General features: G+C 36.5%; 1 protein-coding gene across 11 annotated transcripts in view; it reads right to left on the minus strand.

Moving 5' to 3' along the window:
* The window catches only part of LRRC7 (leucine rich repeat containing 7), a 216,376-nt gene that overhangs the window by 96,429 nt on the left and 94,764 nt on the right, over positions 1–25,183 (minus strand). For all 11 annotated transcript variants that reach the window (XR_013931086.1, XM_080406612.1, XM_080406611.1 and 8 more), the window contains exons 2-6: positions 13,564–13,766; positions 7,638–7,755; positions 6,647–6,725; positions 5,818–5,907; positions 2,766–2,822 (exon numbers count right to left, since the gene is read on the minus strand). Coding sequence is in view for 10 of the 11 variants with exons in the window: in XM_080406611.1 (XP_080262737.1) it covers positions 2,766–2,822; positions 5,818–5,907; positions 6,647–6,725; positions 7,638–7,755; positions 13,564–13,766 (547 nt within the window). In the remaining variant the exon portion in view is untranslated. The remainder of the gene's footprint in view (positions 1–2,765; positions 2,823–5,817; positions 5,908–6,646; positions 6,726–7,637; positions 7,756–13,563; positions 13,767–25,183) is intronic.

A 25,183-nucleotide genomic window follows, 5' to 3' on the forward strand; every position in this document is an offset into this window, starting at 1 on the left:
ACATTCTTGCCTTCTGATTTAGCATGAAATACTGCAAAATTAGAGCTATGGTAAACACAAAGCACTGTTTATGGCAAAATGCCAAATGTTTTCTTTAAAAATCCTTTATACTTCTATTTTAAAGCACAGAACAGATGAAAAAATATGATCTGCTTTTGGTAACTTCTTGTTCAACATCTTTTAAGTTGCACTTAACACGATAATACTACTTAGCAGAAGTTACTTAAAACAGTCTCACAGTGCATTTCACATCTATTTAACAGCCTTATTTATTTGCCTTCCTTTTCCTGTTTTTTCTTACACTAGAACTACTGGACAAACTACCAATATAATCAGGTTACCTTATTCATGATATAGCTAAAAAATGTAGGAAAAGAAAGCAAGAATGTACCTGAAAGACCTGCATCACTTTTTTGCAACTAGTTTGTAAAATACATTCTGATTTATATATATATACTGCATTTATCTTCCTAACTGCAGATGGTCCTATTGTAGACACAGTTTTCTTGTCACAATTTTCCTTCTCTTATTGGCTAAGAGAATAAAAGTCTGTTATTTAACCTTCTGTTCCCTGTAAAGCCCAAGCGACAGCCAGATACTGCTTTAGCTCTGCCTGCCACATTACCATGCCTGTAGTCACCCACAGCCTTACCACTCTCCTCCTACAACCTCCCACGCGCAGCCCCCATCTTCCTAGGCCCACTCCAGTATGCAGTCATGTTGCTTTAGACTAGTAGGTACTGTCTTTTCAGAAAAGAGGTCAAATTCACCCTAACAAGAAAGGAGGCTGTATATCCTCTAAATTAATGCTCTGTAATATGGGTTAATTTCTTTCCATCACACTGTGCACTTTTTTTTTGCTTGCAGAGGACAAAGAAGCCCAGAAATGCACAGATCTCCCATTTTCATCCCAGTTGATGCAAAAATGACCTTGTCAACTTTCTTCCTCTTACTTCACTTCATGACACAGCTGCCCCTTCAATCTCATAGCTTTAAGGATAGCATTTGCCTAAGCAAAACCTTTTATTTCCAGCTTCTCTCGGTAGTATATAGCAAAGCCTTCTGCTACAGCAAAGAGCAGAGAACAAACACGCCTACAAATAATGTTTCCCTTGGTTACAAGAATCAAAGAACCTCCTTACTTCAGAATCATGCAGTGGGAAAAGTCACACTCAGCCACCTTAAGCTTAGTGCTACTGAAACCAGAGGCTACTACACTTAGGTATGAATCTTTGGCAATCAAACAGACACCTGCCAAACTTGTCAAAATTTGCCTGTTAAACACCATGTATCACAGAAAAAAAATAAATAAAAAAATTATAACAACAACACACAATCCCAATCTTGCTCCCACTGAGTTCAGTAACAACTCTATTATCAACTTTAGTGGGATTAGAATTAGACTAGAAATATAGAACTACTGTCTGATCAAAATCATTCTGCTGTGGCATTCCGATCCTTCAGTCCTAGCGCGCGCACACCCCCCACCCCCACCCCCCATTTATTCCAACAAGCATGCAAAGGCCATGCAATTCCCTTCTAAAATAGAATGATGTTTAAGAGATAGTCTGGATAACACGGATATACTACAGCAGCTATATAGCCTTTCCGATAATACATATCTCAAAGGCTGCAGATCTGCTGTCCCGAACAGGTCTAATTTTTAAATGCAGATAAACACTTTGGTAGCAGATTGACACTTTTTTACCATTATTTCTTAATATTAAATGTAACTCAGAACCCAGGAAATAGAAAGTTTATACAAAAAAGTGTTTTCAACTGATATAAAGAATATTGCCTTTAACACAAAACATAGCTTTCCTTTAAAAAAGGAGAGTGCTGTGTATGAAAGCCCACAGGAAGTAGTGAAAATGTCACCATACCCCATTATAGGCAAAATGCCTGTGTAGGAGATTTTGATAAATGCATGTTTGCTAAAAAAGGTGCCCTTTTTACATGAGCTGAATAATATGCAATTCTGTATTAGCAACGTTTAATACACACAATCCATTGCCACCACTGTTAAGTCTCACTTATAATGGAGACATACAACCCTTATTTCTAACAATCCCCAAATCCATCAATATTTTTTCATTGGTTAGGATCCCCGTTGCAGAAAATATATGATGCTGATCTGAATACAAAAACATATTCCTTGCTTTATGTAGTGCAGCTTGCTATATTTACCATTGTAAGTGTATAGATTTTTTTCACTTCTTTACTGTTTCTTTTTCAAAATATCATTTAGATGTTAGTCAAATTATAGCAACTTACTTTTCTGGTAAATAGTACCAAGAAACACTACCAAAATGACATTTCTGCAATATTCTGATGATGCAGGTTTCTAAATAGTATTGTAAACCATCAAATACATTTAGCTTCTGTACAGATCATATAGGGAGATTGTTCTACTGAGGTTACACTGAGTATGTTTTCAATACATTTGATTATTCATGAGGAAAATACTGCCACATAATCACTGCGCAGGGTTATCTCGTATGTTGTCTTCCGATTTTGTTTACATGTCTTCTTTCAAAATGTCACATTACAGCTTTTGGATATTGAGTTACAGTCAACTAATATATGTCTCTATCTTCAATTATATGTTTGCATTTTGCTAAAAAACTTCAGTAATTTTTTTTTAAACTATGGAAAAAACATAACTCTTAACAGAAATGACACCACTACATTACTAACTATAAACATGTTCTGCACTTTTGGAGATTTCAGGTGGAAGAGACTTAGGTAAATATTCAATCACTTACTTTGGTAGAGTTTTCAAGTGATTTTCTCTTAACTCCAAAATTCGCAATTTGACAAGTCTAGAAATATGATAGAAAATAATTAGGTAATTCAACAAATTATTTCTGGAATCTATAAGAATGATTTGAACTACTGACTTCAACAACAGGGGGAAAAAAAGTCAACTTAATGCACAATAGTAAGATGTCCACTTATTGTGGGGCTGAATATGGTACAAATGGTATTCAGAATGTAATAGCTTCATGTAAAGATAGCTTCTGAAGAACTGTGACATACAGCAGGTTTTCACAGTAATTCTAAACTATTTTTATTAATTATTAAACATGGAAAACATAGAAAAAGTTCATCTCTATCAAACATTGCCAAACCTACTGAGGGATAAAAAGCAACTGCTATTTAGTTCACAACTTTCTTTTGCATTTTTTGAGCACTGAATTCTATGACTCCAGACAGGCAGACCAATACTGCAGAACAGATCTCTGTTTAATTTACTGTATTTTAAACAGAAGTAGGACACGTTCTTAAGCGTTAGCATGAATTAGAACCTATATACAACAGTACTTCACAATTCCGCATCATTGTGTAAACTCCAACTGGCAATATTATTTAAGCCACAGCAATAAATTTCATGAATTTGAATAACAGGACAGAGGAAGGATACATCAGATAAGAAATTAAGTAGCTAATGTCTTAAGAGTTCCAGAATTTGGGGCAATATTGTCCAATTACCCATATTGCCTAGGAAGGTAATTTGATAAACATAAAAGGATTTTGATTCATGTCATCCTTTTGCTGGTCCTTTAATCTCAAAATATAATCAATGTGGGGAGGAAAAGGGAGAGGATATAAAATCAGAAGGATGGACAAGGTCCTTTCCTCTTTATCTTAAATTGAACAACTCTACTCACAGAAAATCTGGGGTATCAAATCAACTGTTTTTTGGAGGTACAATCAATGCACGAGCTGACCATGCCCAGGATTGTTCAAGGCTTATGTGAAACAGAGAAGTAATTTGTAATTGTATCATCTCTAAACAGAGATATCGTATTATTAAAGCTTCTAGGCTGATAACATAGTTTCTAAATGTGAAAGAACTTTATTGAGGAACTTTATGGTGAGTTTCAACAGTTTCATTAATACTGCTCTTAATATTACTCTGTCTCTACATTCCAGGTCCTTTAGTGCCACAAGTATAAGCATGTGTCTGTATCTATGAGAAAAATTTGAAAAAAATTAAATAAAGCTTTAGTTCTCGATCCAGCACACCAGTTTTCTATTTCATAGAACCTCAAGCTTCCCAATAATATGCTCTTCTAGAAGACTATGATTTTATCTCTTTCCTACCAAATAAGGCTGAAAACATTACAAGTCCTGCATTGTGCTTAACCAGGAGTAAAAAGAATGAGAAATGCGGAGAGAATGTTTACATGATGCTCAGGTAGATTCTGTTCCTGACTTTATTCACATGGCTAAATGAGACTATAACAGACTAACTGAATATTAATGTACCAGAAGATAAAAAGAAAGCACTAAAACATGGAGAAGAGCAATAAGGGGGATACAGGTGAAGAGCTACGTGTGGCTAGTATTAAAAAAAAAAAAACAACACCAAAAACCCCCCAAAAAACCAGAGCAATCTCTGTATGCTAACGGGGGAAGCTTCGGAAACAAGACCAGGATTTGTAAATGCAAGATACAAAACAGATAATATATTGAAGCAAAATAATAATAAAAGAACTGCTGTAATTTCATATAGATAAAATAGGCATTTGTAAAAGAAAAGTTAGTGCTTTCTGCTAAAAGATTTAGAATACTAGACATGTCCTTGAGTGACAAAGATTATTAGACAAAGTACCAGCAAGGCTTTGGAAGAGCATAATGAGTATAAACCCTGCACATCTGACAAATTGCAGGGTATTTCATACAGTTACTTTTCCTTGACATTTGAATATAACATCTGAGTCCAAACTGCAGAAGTACGCAGTCTTAGGATTTACTCTGATACTCCAAACACTCTTCAAATGCTAACAATGACAATTTTTCTTCCTCCTCCTTCAACTAGGATTTTCTAAAAAGTATTCCAGCGGAAAGCCCAGACTCAGATCTGGGTCAGTGACAGGCCCATCAACTGAGTGCTGATAAAGCAGCACTTTCTATTTCTCAGTGACTGAGCATACCAATATAATTTCCAACAGAAATTATGTCACCTCAGTATTAATTTTGGAGTGCTGAGTTCATGTTCCCAGTTAAACAAAAAACACACATACGGGTAGCTGGATGGACCAGTAAAAAAAGTAATACTAAGTGAATTCTGTACCACTACCGTGTATTTTTCTCTGTTAATCCTTGGTCTCCCGAGCTATTTGCCCACTGGGACAATCTGAGGGCAGAAAAGCTGCCCATCCCCTCACCAGTACAACAGAGGTGAAATAAACTTGACATTTCTGCCAGACCCGTGCAGTGTTAAGGATCCATCAGCTTCTACTGCCCTCTTAAATGGCCATGGCAAATTGTGTTAACTTTGATTTCCCCTCACCTCTGCTTTGTCCTTATCTAACACTTTTTGGCTCAGTTTCTACTGCACTTATTTTTACACTCATTCTACATCCTTTCTGTTCTGCCATCTTTTGAACCTTCTCTCTTGTTCAACATTTTTCCTTTGGTTACTCCACCATGCTCAGTCATTTCTTTCTTCCCTTCTGACCCACAACACTTTTTCTTTCTGTTCATTTTTCAACAAACATATTGTTATTTTCTGCCCTTGCCACAATTTAATAACACGTTTGATCAAGGACCAGCCTCTTCTTCAGTTTCTATTTCTTCTCACCTTTTCCCTAAACGACCAAACTGCATCACTTCATCATAAAATTCTTGCTGACATAACATTCTCTCTAACAACAATAATTCATCAAAACAGGGCTGAAAAGCCAAAATCTCTGGTTTCTTTGTTTTGCTTTATTTCATTTTTAAAAGGAATACAGCTTTAAAATGGTACCTTAAAACCTAAACTGGGTTTATATGAGACAGCAATGTGCTTTGATGACTAATTCTTACCTTCCAAAGTTAGCTGGAAGAAACTCCAAAAAGGCATCATTTAGATAGAGCTGGGTCAAATTTAGAAGTTGTGTGAAGCCATCTGGCAGCCTAAAAAAAACAGTTAAAAGCTTAATGCTCACACCAAAGTTGCTATGGAAATAATAACAATGTATATTTAGAAAGAGAAAGATCACTTTCTCTCTCACCTTCTTTTTCTACGCAAATTCTCAAGACAAACAAACTTATTAACAGACAACATTTTTGCCCATTCTCATATTTTTCATGTTGCTATAACCACGTGATATGCAAATGCTTGGCACATTCAAGTTACATCAGCCTTTTCTCCCTTCCTAGCTGAGGGTTTTAAGCCAAAGGTGTTTTTTTTCTTTCTCCCTCTTTTTTTTTAAAAAAAATTAAACAGTGAAATTTCATCCTTTGATCTCCTTCAATCCATTTTATAAATCATGGAATTACAACACAGAGGGTTTTTTTGCTACTATTATTGCAAGCTTTTTGAAGGAATAAGGGTTGCCAAAGTCCCAACCAAGAGATTATGGCATGTGAGGATGCAGCATGGCTTACTTCCCAAATACACAAAGCACCTGCCCCTGTATTTAAAAGGCTGCATCAGATTGCTTTGCCAACACTTTCTTTAATATGCGGAAAGACAGACACCACATTTGTTACACAAATCTCTTCATAGATACATCAACCCTGGATTTAAAACAATTAAAAATAAATTTACATCAATCCTGCAAATGACTTGATACAATGCCTTTAAATTTTAGTTCACTTTGTTTAAGTTTTCTGCATTTGTGGTATGCAAACACAAGCTACTGATACTCACTTAGAGACTGGATTGACACTGGCTTCAATAATTGTTAAACACTTACAACATTTAATATTTTCTGGGAAGTCTTGAATTCCTAAAAAATATTGAAAGAAAATATTGAAATACACACATAAAACCCGAACTTGTTTTGTTCATAAATGAGTTCATTTAGCATTTTAAGATCAGATTTAAGCTATAACAGGAAGGATACATAGATTTTAGTAATATAGTCTAAAAGATGATACTTAAGCACAAAATAAAAACATCAGAACAGATAATATGCCTTGTACTAAAACTATTTTGCTAATGCTTGATTTATATAATCTTCTCGAGTTAGATAGTGATGTCATTTGCACTGATATTTGTGCCTTACATTTCTTTCTGAATTGCTTATCTTTTTCTTCTTTGTCTCCCTCTCTTCTCCGGAGAACACACATAGAATCCTGAGAGTCTCTAGGCATATACAGATCAGAAATTCTTCACATTTTTCAAGAGTGCCTAAGCCTCATTTTCCAAGCAAAAGAAACTTAAGTTCAGGTACGTGAAGGATTTTAGGCACATAAATATGTAAATGCATAACTTGGAAATGCACATCAGCAAATTAGGCACTGCCTATATAAATCCTGGTAGTTATTTACCTGCAGCCTTATACGCTTAAATAAATTACACGAGAGCCCAGTAAGTCGAAAGCCACTTTGGAAAGGGGAGTGGTTCATAAGTGCACTGAAAAATGGTCTCCCACTCCTACTGCCAATGTTTATCGGTCACAAGTCATCACCACATACTACGTTAAAGCAAACTTTCCCCCGCCCCAGCCCCTGAGAAAAGTAAATGAGGTAGATAGCTACCCAGACATCTCAAAAGTGCCAGACAGGAAAATAGTACATAATCTAGAAAAAAAGCAAATTTTCTAGAACACAACTTCATTACTCATAAATAATTAAAACGTCATTATTGTTTATATTCATTACAATTCTTTAAAATATTTATACTTTTGATCTCTTACCGTTTTTACTGATATCAAGTTCTTTGAGATTAACTAAACTAGCAATAGTGGTTGGCAGACTTGAAAGGTCATTGTCTGGTATACTCAGTTTGCGTAAAGCTTGACAGTTGAACAGTTGCTGTAACATAAAAAAACACTTTACAGTGTTTCAGGAAAAAGATCAGTTTGGGATCATTATTTATATACAGAAGCAACAAATACCACAAAACTACATTTGCTACATAAGAATTCATTAATCAAAAACTATTTTGAAAAGCCATTACTTGAGAAGACATTCTTACAGGCTGCTCAGCATCACAAACACAGCTTATACACAGTTGACAAGAATAACCAAAAGAGTTGATTGGTAGCAGGAATGTTCAAAAATAGCTTTCTGTCAAAAACTGTAAACTCATTGCGATCAACAACTTGTAGGTACATGGTATTTCATATCTGTCATATCAATTTAATTTTTTTCTGGATTTTGGTCAATTAAAATATTTGATTTTTATTTCATGATGATTTAAAAATATTTTGATTGCATGCAGAAGAAATTTGTTATTTTCAAGAAACAAAATGCTTTGACGTTATCAAAATGATATGTTCTTTAAATACCCGCCCAAATTCAGGACTCTATTCTAATTTTTAATTCAAATTCAAATTTTATAAAATGTCAGAATTTCCACTGCAAAAACAAATCCTCCTTTCAACCTGAAGTAATCAATAAATCACGTTGAAAGCACCTATATAACACGGCCGCTTTCCTCAGGAAATATGACGATCTCATACACCACCTTACACACGTAGAAATTTATCAAGCGACCACACTAAGAGAAAGCAATCATGAATCACAATTTCACATTTAGGTACACTGCATAACAAGGTCAGAGGTGCCATACATGAAGAACAAACAGGTGTATTTTTTAGATAGAGTAGCTTATAGCTTCTTCAAGTCCAGCACAAGGGAGAGGAGAATGAAATACAATTGCTTGGCTTATTTCTTGCCACACTCCACGTTCCCCAGTGACAGTGCTGTGGAAAAGTGACTGCCAAGAGTAGCAGCGAAGGGTGGCGCATGGTACCCATCTCGGTGGTACCAACTCTGGGTTGTGCACACAGCGCTGCGTCAGTGCAGCTGCCTCCAGCCCCCAGTACCAACCACTCCTGCGCTGCTGGTCACACCACACTGCAGGTAAGACCTGCTTATCACTACTCCCTTCCTGGCTGCAGGCTTTAAAAACTTCACTCTTTTCAAGAGTTATATATTACCAAATGCTGCAGAACTTTCTGCAAATATGAATTCACTAAACCCCAGGACAAGATTCAGCAGGTTCCAGAGAACAACCTTCTTTGCAGGCTTCTCAGAAAGGTTTTTCAAATATTAGTGCTATGTTTACACTGAATGTAGTCTGTCTTTCAGACTTCTACATCAAAATAAAATCTGTATACCCATGTACAGGCTATTTGAGAATGCATAATCGTTTGATTGCCCAGACGAAAAACTCAGCCAAGTATCTGGAGAGGAGAAAATCAACACACAAGTGGTGTGCAAATGCGGACCTGGTACTTCAAGTAAATTTTAGATCATTTTGAAACCACATTTTTCTGCTGAAACCTTCTATCGTAACCCCTTAGAAAAATTCTGTTTTTTCTTCAGCATAATCTGTTTTCAGAAAATTGAGAGTGCATCACACGAATAAAAAAATGCTCAGAATGAAAGCACCACAACACAATCACTATCAACTGGCACCAAATACGAAAGGGCCTTTTTAGCGAAAGCCACTTTTCAAAATACCTTTGTATTCAGAGTTTCTTTCAGATTTCCTCTTTCATGAAACACCCTTGTTAATTCCCAGGACTGCACAGCAGCCCCCTCCCTGCCACTCACCGGCGAGGCCAGCGGCAGGCAGAGCAACACAACGCGCTGCCACAGCCCCGGTATCAGGAACAAGCAGAACCGTTCAGGGCCTGTGCTTCCCCACCTAATTTACAGGAACAGCCAGAATAATTACTGAACACCCTGGAAGACAATTTGAAGTACACACTTCTGCTTGCAGACAATGTTAATAAAGGGAAATCTCTCTCCAGAGAATGAGGAATTCCTTTGCAATGCATCTGAGAGTGCCCGCTTTCTCTGTTTTTTAAGGAAGTGCATCATTTTGGACAAGACTGGAAAGTAATGTAATTAATAGGCTCTAGGGGTTTGCTCTTGAAATTTCTAGCCACATCACTGCCTGAGAGCAGCTGTAGAGCATAGTAACATTCCACATAGGGAACCTGCAGAATTTTAGTACATATACAAACTATACTATGCTACCGTACCTGGAAAATGCAATTCCCAGTGCATGTTCCCAGCCATTCCCCTGCAGAAATATTTTAAAAGCTAAGAAAGGCTTGGAACTTAAAGTTCTGACAATATCTGAACAGATACAAGGCTTTTGAACTGGTGAATGAAGAAGCCTAATAAAAAAAATATTCCCTCTGGAGTAATTTTACGATGTACTGTTGTATCAGAAATAATACAAGAGTATGAATAAAGGTATGTATGCCCAAAATGGCTCATTTATTTTTACCCACTGCATTTTCAAAAGGTGTCTTTCTCGGTTGCTAGTGCTTTATGGTGTTGCCATCACAGTTTTGTTGTAACCATCAACCTGTACGTCCATATACTACTTTTATTCCTTTCAGACGGGAAAGCAAGTGGTGCTAATAGCTGCTGTGATCTGAGTCACCACAATGGGCTATTATTCTGCATATTTCAAGTTCTTGACTACACAGCAATAGAGGTTGTTGGCTTCCAGGGCCACTAGAGAACAACAACATGAAATTTCTGCTCTTTAATTTCCATAGGCATAACTGTGAAAGAGATTGGCTAACATATTGGGGGAATTCGATGTCAGGATTACAAAGGAATAACATTTTCCAGCTCTGCAGAAGAGAAATGTGATTTCTTATTGGCAGATTTAGTAAAAGGATTCAATGCCCTTAATGGAAACTATAACTTACATAGCAAATGCAATGCAGGAGAAAACTACAGGTAATTTATAATACCTACCCATCCATGTGAGCTATACGTTAGTGATTACCTCAACACTGTTTATATATTGGTGTATTGTTTGTTCTCAGTGAGACAATTAAGCATTAAGATGTAGCCTCTAATGGCAGTAGCATATTTAGAATTACTGGTACCTAGTTTACCAACACATGAGATGGCAAAACACAGTGGTGGCTATTTCTAGAATTTGTTGTTAGAGACAGATTTTCCTAAGGCATTAACCAGTAAACTAACTGTGTCCATCAAAAATTAGTCCAGATTTTACTTTATAAGGGAAAGCTGCTGGGAAGAATTTTCATCTCATTCATGTTTTTCTGGATACTGATGGCCAGTGACCCACCTTCCTCAAAATCGATACTCCTATTTATTAGTCATTGATTCGTTTGACTCATACAAATAGGGACATACTTGCAGCAGCAGCAGCTCATAATAATGAAGTCAAAGGCAAATAAAAGACTTGGCTAGATTTAGGGGGAAAATAGATACTAATAGTTATATAACAATCCTATTAATCCTTAAAAGATAACAAAAATATCAGAAATTAGGAACTATAAAGCCATTTCTAATGAAGACAGCAGAAAAAAACCCGTAATTATGATACACCAACTGTAAGGTAAAAAATATTTAAAAACCCAGCCAGAATGAGTTTCATACATCAGTTTACTGCAAAATAATCTGCTGGTTTCCAGCGTATCATATAGCAGTGAAAGTAACTAAGGTATATAAGGATTTAACACAGTTTCACCTGTGCTTTTTTTTTACTACGTTTTTAAACATGATCAAGTGTTATGATCCTAGAAAATTTTAAAAGACTACTGTAACTTCAGAGGCATGTAACATTTAGTAAATAACAGAAAACTAACAAAACAAATTTCCTCTGGAAGAAGTTATTTGAATTCACATTTCAATTTCACTTTCGGAGGAAAGTTCTGCCTATGGTAGATCAAGTTAAAGTAATACAGTGCCATTTTAAGAAAACAATGGCATTTTCCCTTCTAGAATATTCATTCAATAGCAAAAAAAAAAGTTCAGAGATGTGCAGCCAAAAGTATTTGAGGCAGAAAATTTGATTAAGAAATTATTTGGACTCTTTAATTTATGGTAACGATAATTAAAGGCTTACGACAAAAAATTATGAATGATATAAAGAAAGCAAAATAACATTGCCATTAATCTTCTCTTATTCAAGGCCAAGACTATGTTAAACAATGCATTTACTGAAACTTAAGACCAATTAAAAGGAATTTCTTCAATATGTAATATTTGATCTAAAATATTTATAACAAAGAAAAATGAGAAAAATAGTGCCCTATACATTTAAATCTCTCAAAGGTACGTATTTATCTGCTGTTTCGTTTCACAAATAACAAATACAAAACAGATGATACTACAATACAATGCAAAGGTGTCATTAGCATGCACACTTCAGTTGTGACTGTTACTAACAACCACCACCTTCATCCCAGTTCCAGAATTTTGGACCCCTTAGCTTTGGCTCTCAGTTTTTCCATATAGAATTATGCCATATTGTTCTTCTTCTGTGCCCTGAGATATCTGAGATATTCCAATATGCGCTGCAATTTAGTTTTAATACCATGGTGATGCATACTTTCAAGAGAACCAAAACAAACAGACCAAAAATCCCTAGCTAAATTAGACACTTTATATATTCTTCAGTAGCATTAAAACATACAAGGTTAACAATACCTTATTATTAAATGAGAAACAGTCCTGAAGGTATTCATTAGCAGTAAAATGGCCTTCACCACAATCCATTTCATATTTATGGGGACAGAAAAAGTATCTGTTTCTCTGCTGTCCTTTCTAGTAGCAGGAGAGATAAGGCAGTTTCTCCATATCATTTTTCTGTGACACTTAAAAGATTGTAGCTACCCTGTCTTACCAACTGTAGAGAATTTCTTGGTGGAGTGAGCAATCTTAAGCAATGAACCATCATATCCGAATAAAAGATCTCCATGTAATGGAAAAAGTACATTTTTTACATTTGTAAATAGAATTTAAATAAAGTCTCTAGGCAGTGTAAGTAAGAAGTATGTTGAGAGATGATGAAGAATGGATTACAGTGGAACGATGTTTAATTACAGACTTGTAAGCACCTTTCATTATCGTTGAGAAAAATTCAATTAAGGAATGGATTACATTACTTCATGCTTCATTATGTAGCTAGCACCTACTATTAATTGGTTTTTCCACTACCTTGCCCTCTTTTGTTTCCAGAACACTTAAGTTACAGTAACTTTTAATTCCTTATAGTAAACATTAATCAGCAGAGGAACAGATTTAAAGGTGCTATAAAAGAAGTTTTACACAGGAAGGATAACTTAAGTAATCTCATTGCAGGACCTCATTTGCAGTTATAAAAATACCAGTCAGCACTGGCATTTCTCCCATAAGGATAAACGACTTATCCTGACAAAGAGCTTGCTTTTAAAAGCAGTGCTACAGAGGATCCAAATGTGACATCACCTGCTCCTCAGGCTAGCGTACTCCTGGTCAAGGTATCAAATGCCACAGTAATTACTTGTTGTCCAAGGAGTACTTCTTTTGAACAATTGTTAATTTCACAATTTAAAACTTCATTGGCTGCCCCTGTTCTTGTGTAGTGAAGCAAGGAGAAGTAGGTGGTTCTACTCCTCCCCACACAGCACCATCTGCAAGAACGGTGGTTCAACTCTTTGGGCTCTTCAGAGAGGGCAGGAAAAAATATTGTAAAAAAGTAATTGAATCGCTAGATTTAAAAGTCACCACTCTTTCCAGGACAAGCAGGTCTCCTGGTCAAGACCAAGCCCTATTTCAGAACTGAAGCATATGCCGAATACACATTTAAGAACACAGCTTTGACATCTGTATTACAGGCACAACACTGATTACCTTAGGTAGCTCTTCAATTTGATTGGCATCTAGGTAAAGCTCCTCTAATGTCCGTTCAAAGTTAAAAACCTCCTTTGGCACCTGCTGCAGGCCACAGTGAGAGTAATCTAACACTGAGACGATTTCTTCTTCACCACGAAAACACCGGCAGGGCACCAAGCGGCCGATAATTTTCCTTTTGGTTGTCATCTCCAAACAGCATACTGAAGGAAAAGGGGAAAAAACATTTTTCTGAAACTATCAACATTTTGGGGACTATTTTTTTAGAATTATCATCAAGATTGCAGTCCATTAAATACAATTTTTTCCTGAGGGGTATCTGTAGTCTCCATTCTGGATTTCTTATTCTACCTTCCTACAAAGCATGGAAAAGTGAGAACTGCCAGAGTAATCACAGAAAGCAATCTCAACACATCATCTGTTCTACAGTGGGACAGAAGGAAACATGCCAAGACCAGCCACAACTGCTGCATTCTTTAATGATGGAAATTAGCTGTGTAAATCCTGCACATACAAAACACGTTCACCAGACAAAGTACAAAATGACATTTGTACTCCGTGTTTTGGTCCCTTGCTCAGTTTGGGCTGTGAGTCACAGAAGTGAATCAGTCTCATTTGGTTCTGCTTCTCCCTGACAAACATGCTGTTGCACTACACCCAATTTCTCTGAAATCAAGAGTTCCTTAGCTTTCCACAGTTATTGTTGCAGTACATTCACTGTCTTTTCAACCATATGAACAATGAAAAGGGTATGTAAACTTAGTTATTACAAACCTAGAACACAAGTAACCCAAACCCAGTATGTTTACCTGTTGTTCCTGCTTCTCTTGTATTACCTTAAGTCGGTTGAAAACTCAGATAATGGACTTAGCAGAAACGCCGTTAATTTTACTGCAGTAAAACAAACACCTGGGAAATTCCACCACAGCCTAACTTCTTCTAATCTAGATGCCAAGTTCTGCAGATCTTCCTTGCACATGCAATTTGCACGAGTGCCTCCAACTCACATGAGTAACAGTTTGCACAATTGTACCTTACTATTTTTCAGTGGAATAAAAATAACTTACTACTCTTGAATTCAGAGAATACCCAATAAGCAGATTTAAAACATGTCAAGCAGTCTCTACATCTGGAATAGATTTTGACATTTTTAGAAGTTATTTTAATATGATTACAGATAAATCAGTCTGTTCTGAAAAATATTACCACAAAGCCAAGAAGGGCTAAACCTTCAGCTCCCATTCTCTAAACCATTTAACAAGGTTTTGAGTTACATTTATGAAAAAAATGCACAAAATTTGTCCAAGTAAAGCCAAGTAACGTTTATCAGGATTCTTTTTCACAGGGTGCCAGTGAAAGAGCAACTATATATTAATGGAAAATATCAGTAGAGATAATTTGTATTGTATGCATGTAAACGTAAGACAAAAAAATAATTTAATTGATCACATAATGCTCCACTCATGGATATCTATGACTTTCCTTTCATGTAATACATTGATATTTTCAAGGGCAATAAAATACTCAAATGTTTTATTTCCTTGTTTAAATTTTATTAGCACCTAATCTGCCTCTAGTAATCCCAACGAGATGAGCACACAAATACTAGCAGAAGAAACACTGTTTATTCATGTTCTCAGAAGTCTGAGATGTTGAAATGAACACTGAAACCAGAGTGCAGCTGGTTATTCATTTGGCAGTGCCAATGACAGGCTTTATGTGGATGATTTTGGCTCAAGGGTAAAGCTCAAAACAGAGAAAAGGGTATAGTAATTTTGTAATTCAGCTTGACTAGGCGCCAAGTTTGTGGGTGTAATGTTGTATCTTTAATGACAGTCAGCTGATGCAATGAAAACATCTGCATAATACAGTGTACATAAACTTCTGAAAATGTAAAACTAGAACGCTTGTAGGTATGAAAAAAGAAATAATTCATTTACAAGCTAACAAATCACAAAACTGAAAAGTTTTATTTCAGTTCAATGGTATAGTCCACTGCAGAACACGAACAGCCACACACCTAAAAAGTAAAGATGTCACACTCCACTCAAATTTACTCTGTGAACTTTGATTTTAAACGTTGTACATTTAAATTCCTGACACCAGGAACACTAGATCTCCAGTCAGGTTTCATACACAACACTGTGGCTGGATCTGGATTCTTAATCGGCCCTCAAAATTTCCTGTGATAAAGAAATGTTTATTTTAAGATTGCCCCTAATTTTCCTCTGGAAATAAGGCTACTGCCTTTTCAACTTCAAATATGTTGGCCAATTCCAAACTTACTTGGGAGGAAATTACTTTTATCATTTCCTCAAACTTCAAATAATTTTGTATTTGTCACTTTTTATTTTAGGCAGGAAAATTCCCAAAGCTGTGTTCCAAAGCAAGTCCAGTAGAGACTTGCCCAAGACCCACCAAACCAGAAATGCTCCCTGTTCTCTCTCAGAACAGGGTTTCCTCTGATTGCCATGTTACCTGCTCCCATCACTACAGCACACCACATGTGATCATCTTGTCTAGTCTCGGAAAGTCTGTATTTGGATGTCGGAAGTAGCTTTGGCCACGGCTACTTAAAGTTAGTCACCTTACACCGTGTTCTACCTGACTTTAGGATCATCTACAGTTGCAGTAATTGCTGACTTCCGCAAACCTTCACACATGAAAAGCAGCAAGGAAAAGAGACAGAGCAATGACAAGAGGGAAAGCTGTGAACATCAGCAGGGCTGCAGAAGGGCTCAGAGGGAAAGGATGTGAAGCACACAGTGGCAGGCAGCCTCCAGCCGTGCTTCTGCCTGGGATGCTCTGCTAAGGCAGCGTGGCCCATCCCTTCCCTCTGAAGAAGCATCCCCTGTACACAGCAGGGTGAAACTTTAAGTCCAGGGATCTTCCCAAACGGTTCATTTGAGCGTACAACATCAAAACAGATCAAAACTTTAAAAGCATTGGTCACAGAATATGTTCTTCACAAGAAAAATGAAATTACCTGTCAAGCTGCACAGCCTCTTTGTATTCCAGCATAGGAAGCAGCATTTGCAACTGCGTATTTCAAACCTCGACACAATAAAAATAAATGCCCTTGGAATATCAAATTATTTGTAGCTTTTCAAGCCATTTGAAGATAATGAACAATTGAACAGTGACATGCACTTCAAAAAACCATTCTTCCCCCATAGGCATTAAAAAGCACTTAGCTTTGCACTATTCTCCTCTACTGTAGGCACACACATAAAACAAACCCCACGTTTCATTTTAATAGAAACCCAGAACAATAACAGTCTAATAGAAAAGCTAGAAAGTGTACAAATAGTGAAGTGCTAGAACTGTACTAAAAATAGCAATTACAACAGCAAAGACATTTTGAAAACCAGTTTTTTCTTTTGCTTATGTAAACAGAAGTATTTCCATTACTGTACTTCATAAAAATAGCTGTGATTTCTTATTCAATAGAAAACTGTTTTAAAGATTAGAAAGAAAAAAATGCAAAGGATAAACCAAAGTGATTTAATTACTTAGCCTTCCTCAAAAGCTATGATAAGACTCAATTTTCATGATACGTGAGGTTGGCAGGATTACTTGGTTATGTATCGGAACTGTCCTCTTCAGGACAAAACCCAACCAAAACAAACCAGAATGTGATTTGGATAGACGAACAATCTGTATTTAAGAAAAGATCAATACTGGAATAAGAAAGGGACTTGACCCGGCATTATGATGCATTGCTAAGATTTTGTGAGAAAAATTAATATGAAGCAACTCTGCTGCAGAAACCACTGCTTACAGAATATGTGCTGGAAGAACAGCCATGGGGAAGTATGAACTTAAATGTATTTTGATATTAAGTGGGTTTGCACGTGTCCATAGTCTGCTCCATTATTTACCCTTCGCAATTAAAAAGAAAACAAAAATGCTGAAAAACCTGTAAAAAAATTGCCTGGGATTTAAATTTTTCTTTGCAATCATTTCAGAAAGCACCAGTACGGAATTAAAGGACCTGTGGTACAACTGAAAGGAGTAAAATTTCATGCCCTGTGGACTAATGGTTTAATTACATTATTAATTTCAGTATTATTAATTCCTATCCTGGACTAACTCCAGCTTTGGTAATTACACTTTTCTTACCTACATTTTATTCCTTCATATTTTTTCATAAAGCTTTTCTTTTTTTCTGATGGTTACTTACTGTAAGAGGATTGTGACTTGAGATCCTTGAGAACAAAACAAGTCAAATAGAGTCAGCAGAAAGCCATCCTCCCAACTTTGGGAGGCTGAGTCACCATACTCCTTGCAGCTTTACAAAATTCCTTAATCCCTGTAAGTGATACAGAAAGTCTTCCTACTTCCTCACAGAAACACCAGTGCTTAGCACTTTCCCCCATTTAAACTACTGAAAGAAATACAATACTCCACAGCTGAACATTAGAGGTTACTGCTCACCATATGTCACATGCTATACACTAAGACTATAGACACTAAAAGATTTATATCACAGTGAAAATAAAAGATATTTCAGGTTGTCTATTCGGTCTCACATGTAAGAACACTACATTTTCAGAACTCATCAGACTACACGTAGAAATGCTCACAACTTGGCAAGCTACAAAGGCTGTCCTGCAAAGGCAATGGGAACAGGTGGATTTTTGCGAAGAACTAGGACAAAATGCACATACTTTTTTTGTGTGTGATTCTGCTTTAAGGAAAGTTATTAACATCTTAGCTAATAACTCATTCTATACCACTGCATTCATAACAAACCAACATATCATTTTTCAACACAAAAGCTTAAAAATGCTGTGACCTGTTTTCTGAATGCTTTTTAAAAATGTATTATTTTTTGAATGAGATTAAAGAAACTACGAAAGAAACAAATATAAACTGCTATTTTATCAGCTTCATGCAAGCATCTCATTACCATTATCTGCAGTTTCTTTTCTTATAAAGAAAACCCTTAATCTAAGAAAAACAGTAGTTTTATGGAAATTAATTACAATACAATCTAATCTCTTCTCAATTAATGGATCTTTTGTGCAGTAAAACTGCTAATTCCTGTTTCTCAGTAATCGCAAGAGATGTTCTCACCTATTTAAAAGATAGAGGCAGAGAATTGCTGTATGGCTCACAAAACTCTGATTTAGAGATGGAACAAAAAACTTCTAAACTTCAAGTATCTTGAAAGAATAGGAGAGGCAGCAATTTTATTTTTTTTTTAAAGAAAATATAGAAAAGCTTATTTTTTCATCTCAGAAGCTTTTTCCTCTGCAATGGGCCTGCCGATAATTAGATATAGCCATTTTCCTTTTTTCCTCTCACAAAGTAATCAAAAATTTGCTTAAAACCCCCCACAACTAAAAAATGCTATATCTGTCTGCAAATATTTTTATCTTATCAGTTTAGTTCTATGCTAAAACATGCAAAGTATTATCTTCAATGTGCTTTACTTTTCCATTAACAGTGTTAAAAAAAACAGTAAAAATAAGTAGCAAGCGGCAATTATTGAGCAAGCAATTTGAAAGAGTTGTAACATAAAAACTAGTTTCAAAGTGCCTTTGGAATCCACTCAATTTATTGTCGATACTGCATTTAAAATAACAATTCCCAAATACTGTCTTTGAAAGATCTGACTGCAATTATGAAGTCAACTCTGTTGATCATCTTGGACCTGCAAAACTTCAAATGCATGTATTTATGCACATGTTAAAAACAAAACAAAAAAAAACATCAAAAAAAGAGGAGAGAAAGCACTGGTAAGACTATTAAAAATAGCTTTGTGATTCATAGAAACTTTGGTTTATATCAGGCTCTTGGGCTTGTATCAAGCATGACAAGAATCATTCTGTTTCCATAAGGAAACCAGTTCCTAAAATACTAGTGAATTCTATGTAGCTCATTCTTTAAAAGAATGTTAAATAACCCTTGATTTTAAAAATGGTCTAGAGTTTACGATAATCAAATCAAACATAATTTTTTTAAATGGTTGCCTGTAGAAGACAGCAATTTGCCCTGACAAAATGTACCGGGTGCGATTTTTCCAGCATATTCTGCAGAAAGAACAATCTAAGTGCAAACAGGTAAGAAGTAACGGTGACACTGACATTATACATTTTTATTCCACTACGCAGCCAGGACGGATTATCTTCACGCAGCCTTAAGCCTGCTCTCCTGTTGCAAGTTCCACAGGATTGCTGTGTTAACATGCCTGGCATGACAGAGCAGCTGCCCCACATACGCATGTTCTTCGAGGCTTTGAAAGTCTTCACTAAACTCAAATAAAATTAAATTTTATGTTTTTTGAAGGCAATTTTAACTCTTAGAAGCAAACAATAGTTTTCTGACATCATCTTCTGAAGTGTCGAGTAGACATATGAAGAAAAGAGGTAGTTAAAATGCCACTGTAAAAAACTTCAGTATTTGCCTCTGTATAATCAGTAGTATAAATCAGCTTTTCATTTTAGATTAATTACAGATTTAATTTTTCTACCAAACAAGTTTTCGATGTACCACTTCATTTAAGTGTGCGTATCTCAGGGAGATCTTAGTTCCCCCCACGCACTGCCACAGGTGATGGCCTGAGTCAAAACTCCAACGGGAAGAAAACAGGTAGTAAATATGTAGGATCAGCCTGCGTGGTCTGACAAATTATCAAACATAACTTTGGTCATACTCTTGAAATTTCACTCAGATAAATGGCAAGAAATTGCAGAGTTTAAGTGATCTGGCAGTGCTAGAAAGTTACTGACAAAACCTGAAAATCAAGTACACAGAAGTCTGAGTGAAAGCATTACAAGGCTGAAATAAGTAATAATGGTAGCATTTGCCAGAGGGTTCAGAAAATATTAATTATATTCAAAGCAGCAGACAATTCGCTTCGCTGATTTCTTTGTCATACATCACAGATAAGTGATGATTTTTCTGTTCCTTTTTTCTTTCTCTTATTATCAGCACAATCAACAACATTAATATGTTGGCTCTTTGCAGTGACTTATACTACAAAGCTTAGAAATCACAAACATATCAATCACTAAACCAATCACAGTTTCCATCATCCCCTCCTGGTTCTCCCAGAGGTCTTTCATCACTCCAGAAAAGATGAAAGGGAAGAGCACCTCCTTGAGCAACCCAGCCAGCCAACTCCCAGAGTCCCCGAACACCCATCCCACTTGGGGTCTCTGGAGCAGACACCCTCAAACTGCCCCCCCGTGACACAGCCGAGGCCACTGGCCACTGACGGCTCCCCTTGCTGCGATCTGGCTTGCTCAGGGCATGGCAACATCTACACCAACATGGCACAGGCAACTGATCACAAGAGGAGGCTGGAGACCAAACCTTCAGCTACTATTTTTTTTTTCCTGATACTATACCCTTCTTTAAAACACATCTTACTGATGTTAGTGCCACTTTTTTCTTCAAATGCCAGAAAACACTTGTTCTGTGAAGCAGAAGCCTTTTCTGAAGCATTCAGCATGATTTGTGATTCTACAGGTGCTGAAGGTACTCCCTCCCCTGACCTTAGGAAGGCACTGGGAGTTCTCCAGTTCACTCCATAGGCCAGAATTCATGTTTTATTTTCTCTGCTGAAAGAGATTTGGTAATAGGGACTACACACACAAAACAGAACAAAGCTGAGCATGGGGTTGAAATTTAAAAAAAACAAACAAACCCAACCCAACCCTCAGATTTCCTTCAGCCAAAAGCCTTTTCCTCACTGATACTCTGCTGGCACTGGCCAGACATCCACTTTTGTTTTTCTTCTTTAATTATCTGTGCTGTTCAGATGATTTACAATGTGTCCATTTTCAGTCTGGGTCACTGAAATAATCAGGGAACTTCAAAGCTCTTGGAGGCACCTTAATTCCCAGTACAACTTTTCAATTAGAAACACAGCACTATTAATAATTTAGATATTTTTTAAAAAATGTAGAAAGATGAGATCTGCATATACAAGTTGTGCCCTCTTCATCCAGCTTTTAGTTTTTAAATATGCTGCTCACCTTTCTATTATATGCATCTTTGTGGGCATCACGTTAGTGCTGTCTTGTATGAAACTTGAGGTTTTGCTCATTTATTTTTTTGCTTAGTTAGATGTACAACTTTATACCTCCATTTTGTATTTTTTATTCTAGTCAAGACTTTTTGTCTATAGCCATAATAACATACTTCTCATATGAGAATTACAGTTATGTAAGCTCTTACATCAGTAGTCATTACTGCTTTTCATATCCTCACAATTCTCCAATTCAAAAAGAAGTTCTGATTAAATGTAATCTGCTTATTCTTTGCGTGAAAACCAGCAGCCCTCTCCCTTAAAATGTCACCTATAAATTCTTTTCACCCTGAAGATATCAAAATGGGATGGTGTATTAATGCCTTTGCAACAGACACTACAATGCTTCACTGGAAACAAATATACAACTTTGCCCATGTGTAGAAGAAATTAAATTGGTAGAGATACAAGGAGGGACGAGAATGAATATTAAAGAGTGTACCACAGCAGGACACAGGCAGCCCACTCACGTGCCAAGTGGGCTGCAAAGGGGCAGCGAGGGCCACTGGGACATAGCTAGCAAAAGCCACTGCCACACCACATGCCGCAGCTCAGTGTGCCTCTGCTTACTGACCCCCTTGCTGGGGCTCGGCTGCTCCTGTCACCCCACTGCTGAAATTCATGGTGGGGACTGCTTTAGTGACATACTGAGGACGCATCAGTCCTCTTCCGCCTTCCTTACGGAAGGGTACAGCGCTTTCCCCAGACACTCCAGCAAAGGAGAGCCAGGTACGCCTAAGGAAGGTGCTCGTACAAGAACGAGTGTACTTGAATTGTCCTTGGAGGCTTGAGACTAGAACATTTTTGAGAATCAAAGCAAAGTGTCTTTTGCCACCTTGCTTTCATTGAGAGTATGAGGTAAAAAGCCCTGGGTACCTCTGAAACATGACCAATTAATTTCTGACTGTATCTATCCGTATGACACCTGCATGGCAGTGTATGACACTGATACCTGGCAAATGGGATTTGACTTTATGGCCACATGTTTTTACCCAGACTGACAGACAAGTGAGTGTTTGGAGCGCAGGGCAGGGAACATGTGTGAACAGGACAGTCATGTCATCCACAGCCAAGGCCTGGCTGGCCAGCCATCCTCCCCATCATGTTCAAAGACATCCACCAGTTTTGTGTGTGTGTACTGTTCTGGATATAGGATGAGGCTTGAAATCCATCTTTGCTCTTAATTATTGTGAGCTGCTAAAGAGAAACCAAAGGAGAGACTCTGGGTGATTCTGTTCGTTTTCCGACATTTCTGCTAAAGTGAATAAAATTGTGGCCTGAAAGTATCTATCCATGTAGGGAAAGAGAAAAAAAAAAAAAAAAAAAGAAAAAAGGAAAAAAGGCAATTTAGTCTATTTTAATAAACCAATGACAACAGTTCTACACAGGAAAGGAGAAGGAAAACGGGGGCAGTACTAGAAGACATACGGGAGGAAATAGCTATGAGCAAGGCTCTGAGAGAGCATGCTACGAAATTTCAGAGAAAAGCTCCGCTCTGCAGACATTTGACTCTGATTGTGGCTGCCCAGGGAGAACAGAGTTTCAGAAAAACAATGTAGAACTTCCATGCCTTCCAATTAGGGTGAATTTTCCCATTAATATATTTTTTAAAGTGCATTGCTTGGTTTGACCAGATCTCTTTCCTTTTACCTCATTTTCTCCATTGGAAGTCATTATATCTATCTATCTATCTATAGTGATTTATTTTTTTAGTTAGTTTTACATATCCTGCTTAGAAACTGAAATCCCACATTTGAGCCAGAGGAAGGAGTCGGGCATGTTGCTTTTACATTCTAATGGGTAACTCAAATTTAGGAATTTAGATATTCAGTTTGTATAAGCCATTTGTAATAGTTTTCATTAATCTTCCTGAAAAGATTAAGAACCCATGGTTCTAAAGACACACAATAGCAGAATTATTAGAATGCTTCCAAAGGGGAATTTCTCTTATCAAAAAAAAGGGGTGTGAAATATTATCTGAATTGTTTTCTTGCACAGAAATACCATGATAACCAGCATATCTTACCCAGAAATACCCTTTAATTCATGATAATTGAATTCTCTTCATTATATTTCCACTACAAAATTCTCCATTCAAGTTCATATTTAGATTTTGCTAGTCCTGAAATAAAATAACCAAGCATGAATAATCAGATTTCAACTTTACCTTTTATCTCCCAAGAATATTAATGACAGAAAGTTTCTCTAACTTTGCTACAAGATCTGGGATGTTACTTACAGCTTGGCCAGAGATTTAGGAAATTTACAGAAAAGAGTGCAGTAAAATTTAAGAAAAATTATTTCCACAAAATATCAGTCAGTTTTGAATTACCAGATCTTCACCCTCTTCTGTGATACAGGACCTGATCTTTGCCATTTCTGCTAAGATATTAATTGATTTCAGTTAAAGTTTACTATTGGTCTTGCCTTGAAATTTCCTAAGCAGAATTTTCTGAGTAAATGTTTTTTTGATTATCTTAATCATAGATGATGATGACTCCAAGAACAAAGACAGTTTAGTGACAGCAAAAAAAAAAAAAAAAGTTGCTGGGCCTGGTTTAAAAAAATCTGTATCCTATTATCTCTAAGACAGTCTTTGCATAACCATATGAAAAACTCCAGTTTTATTCAGTTTTTTTTAATGCAAGAACTGTCAGAATTTCAATAATTTATTGCATATTAGTAGCGCATGCTGAGAATTAATAATTAAGCTCTTAATTGCTAGAAATTACAATCAGTTTGATGGCCCACCCTGCAGACATTTATGTAGGAGAGAATCCCAATAAAATAAGATGAGAAACAGCTGCCTTTGGAAAGTGTGCTTTCTGGAAACTGGGAAATTTACATTTCAACTTAGATCTTTGATGTGTTTCAGCTTTACTTGAAGTAATCCTCTAGTTTGAAAGATTATCTTGTATGAAATTTAGTATGAAATATGCTTTATTTCCTGCTTTATGGTGTAAAGTTGCCCATATGATGGCTAGAACTGTTATCCAAAGAACAGGATAGAAAACATTTTTTACCTGCTAAATACATCAACTAAACAGATTGATATTTAAATATGAGCTGTATAACTTTCATTATGTCTGGGTTTCTTCCTCACAGAGGAACAGGAACATACAGAATACCCAATTACTTTTCAGTGGTTTACACCACAATCCGTCTGCATTATTCCTGACATATTAATCAGCTTAGCAGGAGCTTACTACAGGAAAACTGTATGCATTTCGCTGAGTTTGCAGAATGAAAGTTCCAAAGATAATAATGCACAACTACAAACTGCAGCTAGAAAAGAATATTTTAATTAAAAGTGACAACTATGACTCACAATGAAAGCTGATCTTCTGAAAGAACCCAGGCAGAGATGCGCTGGGATGAGGCACCTTTCCTTCCTATTACTGCTACTTTACTCAGCATGTATGTGATACCATCATGCTGGACCAGATACTACTGAAGCCCAGAACAGGAGATTAAGTTCATTTTCAACATGTCATAGCACCTATCTGTTTAGACATCTTTCTTTCCAAAACATGGTTATATTTGAAATACATATAACAAACTGCTTAGAACATGAATGTT

This window comes from Falco punctatus (genome assembly GCF_963210335.1).
Source record: "Falco punctatus genome assembly, chromosome: 11".
Lineage (NCBI taxonomy): Eukaryota > Metazoa > Chordata > Aves > Falconiformes > Falconidae > Falco > Falco punctatus.